This window comes from Felis catus, chromosome A2 (genome assembly GCF_018350175.1).
Source record: "Felis catus isolate Fca126 chromosome A2, F.catus_Fca126_mat1.0, whole genome shotgun sequence".
NCBI lineage: Eukaryota > Metazoa > Chordata > Mammalia > Carnivora > Felidae > Felis > Felis catus.
The window spans coordinates 6,219,101-6,228,154 of record NC_058369.1 but is presented as its reverse complement, the minus strand read 5'-3'; the positions used below and the strand labels follow the sequence as shown (position 1 = coordinate 6,228,154).

Here is a 9,054-nt window from a genome sequence, read left to right as displayed (position 1 = left end):
CGAAAGAGATGCGAGTAAGCATGAGGTTTCTGCCAGGCCCGAGAAGCAGCCATGAGACAGGACGGACGATCATCCTCGGACTCTGGGGAGGGTAAGGGGTCAAGCCTTGAACGTGGAACTCAAGAATCCGGCACCGGACGGAGGCGTGGCAAGGAGCCAGGACGGAACCAGCCCTACTTTGGCATTCTCACAGCCAGCCCATCCCCCAGCACCTTCAAGGACCGTCGGCGTTAGGGCCCCAAGACCGCCCTCCGCCCCGCAAGTCGCCAGCCGAGGACAACGCATGCGTGCTGCGGCCGCAGGGATTGTCGTGGCGCAGGGGGTGGGACAGGATCCGGTCACGTGCTTCCAGTGGCGGGGGGGGGGGGCGCGGCGCCGCTCCGATCACGTGACCGCGGCTCGAGTCAGCTGATGCGAGAGGGTTTGAAGCTGCACCGCGAGGGAGCGAGGCCGCAGTGGCAGCGGCGGGCGCTCGGACCCCGGCTGCCCTGCCGCGCCCGCCGGCGTCCGGCGCTCCCCGTCCCGGCATGGCAGCCCCCGTGGGCCGGCGCGGCTCAGGTGAGGGCGCGCGGCCCCGCGGGCCTCCGAACGCGGGCAGCGGGCGGGCGGCCAGCTTCCCCGACCTGGGGCGGCTGAGCTCCCGGTTTCCCTTGCCTAAACTCCGGTGCTGACCTCTCAGCTTCCCGGGAGTGGAGATAAGGACAGATGGCTCCTAGAACCTGGGCCACAGGTGGGCAGCAGCTCCTCCGACCTCGGAGTGGCGGGACTGCCGAGTGCTCTTCCTGGACCCACGTTGTGCTCAGAGTCCCTAAACTCAGGCAGCGGGTGGGCCGCCAGCCTCGCCAGCTCCCGCCGGGGAGGTTTCCAGGGTTTGCGTTCTGCTTTGCTCAGCTTTGCTGGAACTCTCAGCGGGCACCAGCTTCTCCAACCCTCACGTGAAACTCCCAGGATTCCCTTCCCCAATCCAGGAGGCAACGCTCAGCTTCTCTAAACTCAGACAGTGAGCTGGCGGGGGGATTGCCTCCTTGACCTTGGCACTTAACTCGATTTTATAAGTCCAAACCCATGGAAGCTCAGCTTCCTTGAACTCAGGAGGTGGCTGCCCAGCCTCCAGTATTTTCAGTCTCTGCTTCTTAATGCGGGGGGTGGGGCTGGAGGAGGACCCTTTGTGTTGGTCTTTCAGCTGTCCCTGCTGGTAGGATCTAGGGTGGGTTAACTGTGATCCCAGCTAGGGAGGCAGGCCTGCGCTCTGGCTTCCCATCCAGCTGTCTTGTAAACAACTCCACAACAACATCCCAGCTCCAAGGGGACCAGCCAGGAGCTGGCCCTCCCTGCACGACAGGTTCTGACGGTGCCACATTCATCCTGGTGGCTGTGCCAGGCAGTCAGCCAGCCAGGTCCTGGAAAGAAGCAGGGTTCTCCCAGTAGGGGTGTGTGTGGGGGGGCTGTCAGGGATGGTCCTGGGCTGCTGTGACCAGCTGTGACCCCAGCAGGTGATGAAACCTTGGACTTTCCTCTTGGGCTGATCAGGAGTGAAGGGAACGAGTAATGCTTAGAATAGTCCCTGTTTGCTGAAGAATTACTAAGATTCTAGAGCTGAACCGAGGCTTTTGTCTTGTCTGTCTTCATTCTCAGAACACCTTCCAGAATTTCAGCCTCAGGGTAGACTTTTTTTTTTTTTTTTTTAATTTCCACTTTTCAAATGAGGACACGGAGGTTTTAAAAGATGTCCAGGATCCCCCAGCTGGGAAGTGGCAGGTCTGGGATTTGTTTCTAGGGCTGCGTGATTTCCAGAAGTTGGGACCCTTAATGAAGATGCTATATTAGCTCACGAACTGACGTACAAATGGCATAATGACACCCACTGGGGTACAGTGAGTCTTGAGCAAATGTGCTCTGTTATTGTCGATCTCTCCTTCTTCAGGCCTGTGGCTTGTGAGAGTGTCGGCTGGGTGGGCCAGGTCACCATGAGCGATGAGCAGAAGGGCCCTTCTTTGGGTGTTTGACCAGAAAAAAACGGGAAGGGGTGCCTGGGTGGCTCAGTCAGTTGAGTTTCCACCTCTTCATTTCAGCTCAGGTCGTGATCCGAGGATCATGGGATTGAACGTTGCACTGAATATCAAGCCTGCTTGAAGATTCTCTGTCTCCCTCTGTCCCTCCCCCACTCATGCTTGCTCTTCTTCTCTTTAAAAAAAAAAAAAAAAAAGAAAGAAAAAACTGGAATGTAGCTGAGCTCCATGCTCCCACCTGGGGGCTGGAGTTGATATAAGCCCTGGAGGCTTGAGTGACCTGTGAGAAGCCAGTGGAAGCCATTTGTGCTTTCCCCACAAACCAACAACTGGAATGAGGATGGGATATTCGGACACTCTTACCACGCACCAGCCCCTGTGGTCGATGCTTTGTGAGCATCAGACCTTCAGCTTCCCGGTGAGAGAGATTACTGCCCCATTTTGCAGAGGAGGAAGCTGAGGCTCAGAGGCCGGGCGCCCTGCCCCAGCCAGTGAGCAACAGGGTCACGCATCAGCTCAGGCCCTTTTGAGCCCCAAATCGGAATTGGTAGCCTCTGAGCACTATTGCTGTGTGTATCCATAAAACGTTGCAGTTTCTGGGATTTCTTCGATGGGAGTTATTTTCTTGGCTGGAGCAGGGGACCCGTCTCCCCTGTTGCCAGGTGGTCCCCACTGCCCTCTCCCTTTCCCTCAGAGACGGAGCGCCTCCTGACACCCAGTCCTGGGTATGGCACCCGGGCCGGGGCTTCCCCGGTCCCTCCCGAAGAGGAGGACCTGCGTCGCCGCCTCAAGTACTTTTTCATGAGTCCCTGTGACAAATTCCGGGCCAAGGGTCGCAAGCCCTTCAAGCTGATGCTGCAAGTCGTGAAGATCTTGGTGGTCACTGTGCAGGTGAGTCGTGCAGGGGCCCCGGCAGAACCCAGCTGTGGCCGCCGCCGTTCTTGAAGGAGAGTCCTGGAGCCAGAGCCTAGTCCTGATGCTGCAGCAACGTAAGGACAGTGACAATGGCAGTGATCAGTCACAGAGCTCTCCCAGGTCTGTGTGGGAACAGCTCCTGGTAAGCTCACAAATGCCCTTGGAGGTCCTGGCAACTCTTATTGTCACCCTTTTACAGATGAGGCAGCCAGGGCCCAGAGAGGTGAAGGGATTTGTCCAAAATCACAGAGCAGCCAAGCATGGGGAGCTGGCACTTGAACCCAGGCAGCCTGGTACCTCAAAGAGAACGGACCCGGTGGCTTAGCAGATACTGCTGCCGTCCCAGGCCCCATGGTGGGCTTTGGGGACCCCAAGACGAATCAGACCGAGCCCCTGCCCTAAGGAGCTCTGGGTCTGGTGCTGTGATTCGGGGCGTATTACCACATTTCTGATTTCTTTTCGGTACAAGGGCCCATCGGTGGTACTTACCCTGTAGATTTGGGCTCAGCACAGAACCCGGCACCTGCTAAACATTTAATGAACGTTGATCTCGGGCATGAGATGTACGAACACCTGCTGTGTGCTGCTCACCGGGGATTTCTGGTGGGCCTTCCTCCACTCGTGCCCTGGGGGAGGCCCCATCCCAGTTTTGTCGATGCCTGCTCCCTCCACCAGCTCATCCTGTTCGGGCTCAGCAACCAGCTGGCAGTGACCTTCCGGGAGGAGAACACCATTGCCTTCCGGCACCTCTTCCTCCTGGGCTACTCTGATGGGGCGGATGATACCTTCGCAGCCTACACGCGGGAGCAGCTGTACCAGGCCATCTTCCACACCGTGGACCAGGTGCGGGGCCCCCCGGGGGGGGGGGGCGGCAGGCGAGCGGGCAGGCAGGGGACAGCAGGCAGGGCTGACGGCTTCTCCCCTTCCCTGCCCACAGTACCTGATGCTCCCCGATGTGTCGCTGGGCCGATATGCCTACGTGCGGGGCGGAGGTGGCCCCTGGGCCAATGGCTCGGCCCTGGCCCTCTGCCAGCACTACTACCACCGCGGCCACGTGGACCCAGCCAACGACACCTTTGACATTGATCCGCTGGTTGTCACTGGTGAGCAGGTGGGGGGGGGGGGTGCAGACACAGCAGGCGGGGTATCGCGGCTGCTGGGAGTCACATTCCGGTTCTGCCTCCCAGCCTTCTAGGAGATAGGGTTGTCCCGATCGATCGTGACTCGACGCTTGGGGTGTCCTCGGGGGAATGTTTGGTCCGCCCGAAAACGCACGCGTGGTGTCTTAATATCATTGATCCACTAAACGTCTGGGGGCTCACTGAGGGCCAGGCCCTAGGGCCTGTGTCCGGAATGAGACACACTGGGCCCTGTCCTGGGGAGACAGTGGGGGAACAAATGACAACCGCTAAGCTCATAGTGGGAAGTGAAGGAGGGAAGGGGGCTGTCGGGGACTCTGGGGAGACCTGCCTGTGCCTCTCCCGCCCCCAGTGTCCCTTCCCTGACTCCCTGTCCTCAGACTGCATCCGGGTGGACCCCCCTGAGAGACCCCTTGTGCCCCCCAGTGATGATCTCTCCCTCTCGGACGGCAGCGCCAGTTACAAGAACCTCACGCTCAAATTCCACAAGTACTGCCTGATGGAGGGGGCCTCCAGGGCTGGGCCGAGGGTGGGGGGAGGCAGGATGCCAGGCATCCTTGGCCGCCCCCTCACAGGCGGGGACAGAGGAAGGCCACGCTGATGCCCGTGTGCGAGCACTTCCTCTGCAAGCTGCAGAGTCGGCATTGGGGCAGGAGCACTGGTGGGGGCCGGGCGGTGGCAGGCGGGAGGAGCAGAGCCCCTCCCCCTCACCCAGGCCTCCCCACCACCCCCCAGGCTGATCAACGTCACCATCCACTTCCAGCTGAAGACCATCAACCTCCAGAGCCTGATCAACAATGAAATTCCAGACTGCTACACCTTCAGTGTCCTGGTAAGCCCCAGGGTCCGGGACGAGGGTGTAGGGCCTGCCAGTAATTGGGATTGCCTGCAGGGCTTCTGAGCTCCGGGGCTGGGGCCCTTGGCCAAGGGCAGCGTGGGAGTGAGAAGGGGGATGGGGCTGGACAGACCGTCCATCGTGTGGATCTGGGAGCCTGGGTGTGTCAAGGTCCAGTCTGGCTCCTCCTGCTTTGTCGTGTTGCTACAGATCACTTTTGACAATAAGGCGCACAGCGGCCGTATCCCCATCAGCCTGGAGACCCAGGCCCACATCCAGGAGTGTAAGCACCCCAGCGTCTTCAGGCACGGTGAGCCCCCAAACCCCACACCAGCTAGGACCGGAGGTCCTGACCTGCCCAGGGAGCCCGCCAAGTCCCAGGCCAGCACAGACCCAGTTCCTGACTCGCCCAGGTCACCCGTGAGCCCACTGAGGAGCCACAACCAGTCCTGCAGCCTCCTAGGCCTGGCCTAGCCCCGTCCCTAGTCCCCCAAGGCCCTGAGCCACTCCTGGCTCTACCCAAGTCATCTCCTCACAGGAGACAACAGCTTCCGGCTCCTGTTTGACGTGGTCGTGATCCTCACCTGCTCCTTCTCCTTCCTGCTGTGTGCCCGCTCGCTGCTCCGTGGCTTTCTGCTGCAGAACGTGAGAGCTGCCTCCAGTGGCCTGCACGTGTGCCCAAGCCGGCCTTGCCCAGCTCTGGGGCCATAAGGGCCAGGGGAGAGCGGGTCCCTTGCCTGGACAGGCTCTCACCCCTCCTACCTCCTGCAGGAGTTTGTTGGGTTCATGTGGCGGCAGCGGGGACGGGTCATCAGCCTGTGGGAGCGGCTGGAATTTGTCAACGGCTGGTACATCCTGCTGGTCACCAGCGATGTGCTCACTATCTCGGGTACCATCATGAAGATTGGCATCGAAGCCAAGGTAGGTCCTGCCTGGGGCCCTGTTGTCCCCTTCCAGGCGCTGCTCCCCTAATACGCGTTAACCCCCATCCTGCCCGGGCACCCCCCCCCCCACCTCCGCCAGAAGGGCCAGGCCAGATGGGGTTGACGCTGCTCTTGTCCCTAGAACCTGGCGAGCTACGATGTCTGCAGCATCCTCCTGGGCACCTCCACCTTGCTCGTCTGGGTCGGCGTCATCCGCTATCTGACCTTCTTCCATAAGTACAACGTAAGCCGCGTGTGTGCAGGCTGGACCGTCTAGACGGCAGCCATATGCTCCCCAGATCTCACTTCCCTCCCCCAGATAAATTCATACACGTGTGGCAGTCAGCGGCCTCTCTAGGTGGCCTGTCATGAGCCTCTTCCCCATACCTGCCCGCCCCAGACGTCCGTGTCACTACACCTGAACCACAGCCACGTGAGCCCGCTGCTTTACACGCACCCAGCTGAGTCTGGTCGTGGGACAGCCTCAGGCCCCCTCGTCCCCACCCTGCCCCTTCTCAACCCCAACTTCTCAACTCCCGGCTTCTGTGGCGGCTCTGGCGTGACTTCAGCCAGGCCCTGCCCGCTTTACCGCCATTCGCAAGTCCCACCTGGGTTCCCACACCCTCATTGTGGGCCCCCCCCCCCCCATCTGCCTACCACAGATTCTCATTGCCACGCTGCGGGTGGCCCTGCCCAGCGTCATGCGTTTCTGCTGCTGTGTGGCTGTCATCTACTTGGGCTATTGCTTCTGTGGCTGGATCGTGTTGGGGCCCTACCACGTGAAGGTAGGGGCTGTCCGGGGCGTGCTGCTCAGGATCCACAGTCCAGGGGTTCCTGTCTCCCATCTCTAAGCCCACTTCCTAAACCCTCTGACCCCTGGCTTATCGGTTGTTGATGTGGGGGCACGGAATCACCCACCTTGGCCCCTGGTACCTTCCCGGGAGTTCTGCCCATTATTTCCTCTGACCCCCGGTGACCCCACCCTGCCCCCGGCCCCGCCTGTGGCTGCCTCTGACGGCACGACCCCACCGCCCTGCTGGCAGTTTCGCTCGCTGTCCATGGTGTCCGAGTGCCTGTTCTCACTCATCAACGGGGACGACATGTTCGTGACGTTCGCCGCGATGCAGGCCCAGCAGGGCCGCAGCAGCCTCGTCTGGCTGTTCTCCCAGCTCTACCTCTACTCCTTCATCAGCCTCTTCATCTACATGGTGCTGAGCCTTTTCATCGCGCTCATCACTGGTGCCTACGACACCATCAAGGTCAGCGCCGGCCCCCACGCCCTCCCCCCAGCCTGCCTCCAGCGCGGCCAGCCCTCACATACTCGCAGCCATGTACCTGGGGCTCCAGGTCCCCTTAGTAGGGTCTCAGGGCACATGAGGCAGGGTGAGGAGGGAAGGGTCCAGGGGGAGAAGGCGGGAGACTCTGAGAAGCCAGAGAGAGGTGACCGGGGTGGTGGTGCCGACCGCAGCCGCCAGTCTTGGTTTCATCCGCGTGGGGTTCTGGCCAGGTGAGGTTTCCTGAGTCTGCTTTTACCAAGCGAGAGGCCAGGCCGTAGAGTTTTAGTGACTTGCCTGAGGTCAGCTGCTAAGCGGCCAGGCTCAACCCAGGACTGAGGGATTCCGGAAGGCCCCGCTCCTAATTCTTCTGTAGGGTGGTCTGGGCGGGAGCTCTTTAAGTCCAGGGAGTGGCGGTCCTGCAGGTTGTGGGGGTCAGAGGAAAGGGGTTGGAGTAGAATGTGGGGGTGGCAGGTGGGCCAGACCCTGCGCTCGGTGGGTATCTAGGAAACGCAGTGTATACAGATTAGTCTGGACCAGTGGGCAGGGTGGTGAACAGCTGGTGAAAGGAATGAAGGCTACAGGGGGTCCCCTGGTCTAGGCTGGTACTGGGGTGAGTCTGGGAAAGTTTCTAGAATCTGCTAATACTAATCTTAGCCACCTGTGACTACTTAAATTTTGACTTGAATCAAAGTGAATTCCACACTCAGTTCCTCACTCACATCTTTCGCGTGTCAAGTGCCCGAAAGCCAGTATGGCTGGTGACGACCAGGTTGGTCGGCACAGATAGCAAACCTTGCCATCATCTCAGAAACTTCTGGATTGACGAGATGAGAGTTGAAGAGAGAGAGCACCTGGGAGAAGGAACAGCCAGAGCAAAGGCCCAGTAGCCACAAAGGACTTGGGGAAGAGATGCTGATTCCTCTACCAGGGTGGGAGGGGGTGAAGGCTCTGCTGAAAACAGATGTGCACCCCCCCCCCCCCGCAAACATGGATAAACCATCCCACAGACACACTCTGTCACCCAGGCCCGAGGAGCCCCTGTGGAGCTTGCTCTAGCGCCTCAACGTCACACGTGTGTATCAGCTTGGGACGTACAAGCCCAGACCTTGATCCCGCTGTGTGCACCCAACTCAGTAGTTGCGTGTCAAGCACCCAGATTGTGTCACGTGTGGTTCTGGGTGCTGGAGCACAGCAGAGGGCACCAACTGACTGAGATGCGGGGGCACATATTCGGGAGGCCAGGGAAGGTCTGGGGGGGGGGGGAAGCACACCATGAGGAAGGACAGGTGCAGGGGACAGTGAGTACAGAGTGAGAGTGCAAAGGGGTGGGGGTGGGGGGAGGCGGGGAAGCTTGGCTGGTGGAAGGAACCAGGAGGAGATCCAGTTGGCTGGCTGGCGAGGTGGTGGTGGGGAGGCCAGACATCAAAGGGGCCACCCTGCGTTTCCCCGCAGCACCCCGGAGGTGCTGGCGCGGAGGAGAGCGAGCTCCAGGCCTACATCGCGCAGTGCCAGGACAGCCCCACCTCCGGCAAGTTCCGTCGAGGGAGCGGCTCGGCCTGCAGCCTCCTCTGCTGCTGCGGCAGGTTCGAGTTGGGTATTGGGGGCTGCGGAGAGGGCGTGGGCCCGAGGGAAGTGCTGCCTTCTGCCCCGCTGGCCGGCTGATACGGCTTCTCTTCCAGGGACGCCTCGGAGGAGCATTCGCTGCTGGTGAATTGATTCGGACCCGCTGCTGCTATTGGACATTAGCCCTCCGACTGCGGAGACTCACGCTTATTTATTTTTAGGGTTTGCTTTTAAAGGACCGGTTCGCTGCCGTGCCCTGAGGACCTGTGCCAGTCGGGTCGGACACGGTGGGACAGGGGTGGGTGGGTGTTAAATAAACGGGAAAATAAACTTGTTCTCGGTTCTAGTGGGAGGGGCATTCCCTGCGCCCACAGGTCTCGGTCCCTTTAAGGC

At 60.4% G+C, this 9,054-nt stretch overlaps 1 protein-coding gene across 4 annotated transcripts; it reads left to right on the top strand.

Moving 5' to 3' along the window:
* Window positions 1-398: 398 nt before the first annotated feature.
* MCOLN1 (mucolipin TRP cation channel 1) lies at window positions 399-8,968 on the top strand. Of its 4 annotated transcripts, none has more exons than XM_045053111.1 (14): window positions 400-558; window positions 2,704-2,900; window positions 3,600-3,767; window positions 3,862-4,027; window positions 4,444-4,552; window positions 4,799-4,895; window positions 5,109-5,208; window positions 5,437-5,543; window positions 5,670-5,819; window positions 5,964-6,065; window positions 6,484-6,606; window positions 7,014-7,080; window positions 8,551-8,681; window positions 8,778-8,968. In XM_045053111.1, exons 1-14 carry the CDS (start codon window positions 528-530, stop codon window positions 8,880-8,882), a joined length of 1,653 nt encoding a protein of 550 aa, XP_044909046.1. In that variant the 5' UTR covers window positions 400-527; the 3' UTR covers window positions 8,883-8,968. The 4 variants fall into 4 exon arrangements, with proteins under 4 accessions (XP_006928417.4, XP_044909046.1, XP_003981860.1 ...); XM_003981811.6 differs by having other exon boundaries at window positions 6,865-7,080; window positions 8,778-8,953; XM_006928355.5 differs by lacking the exons at window positions 8,551-8,681; window positions 8,778-8,968 and having other exon boundaries at window positions 399-558; window positions 6,865-8,086.
* The last annotated feature ends 86 nt before the right edge of the window (window positions 8,969-9,054 follow it).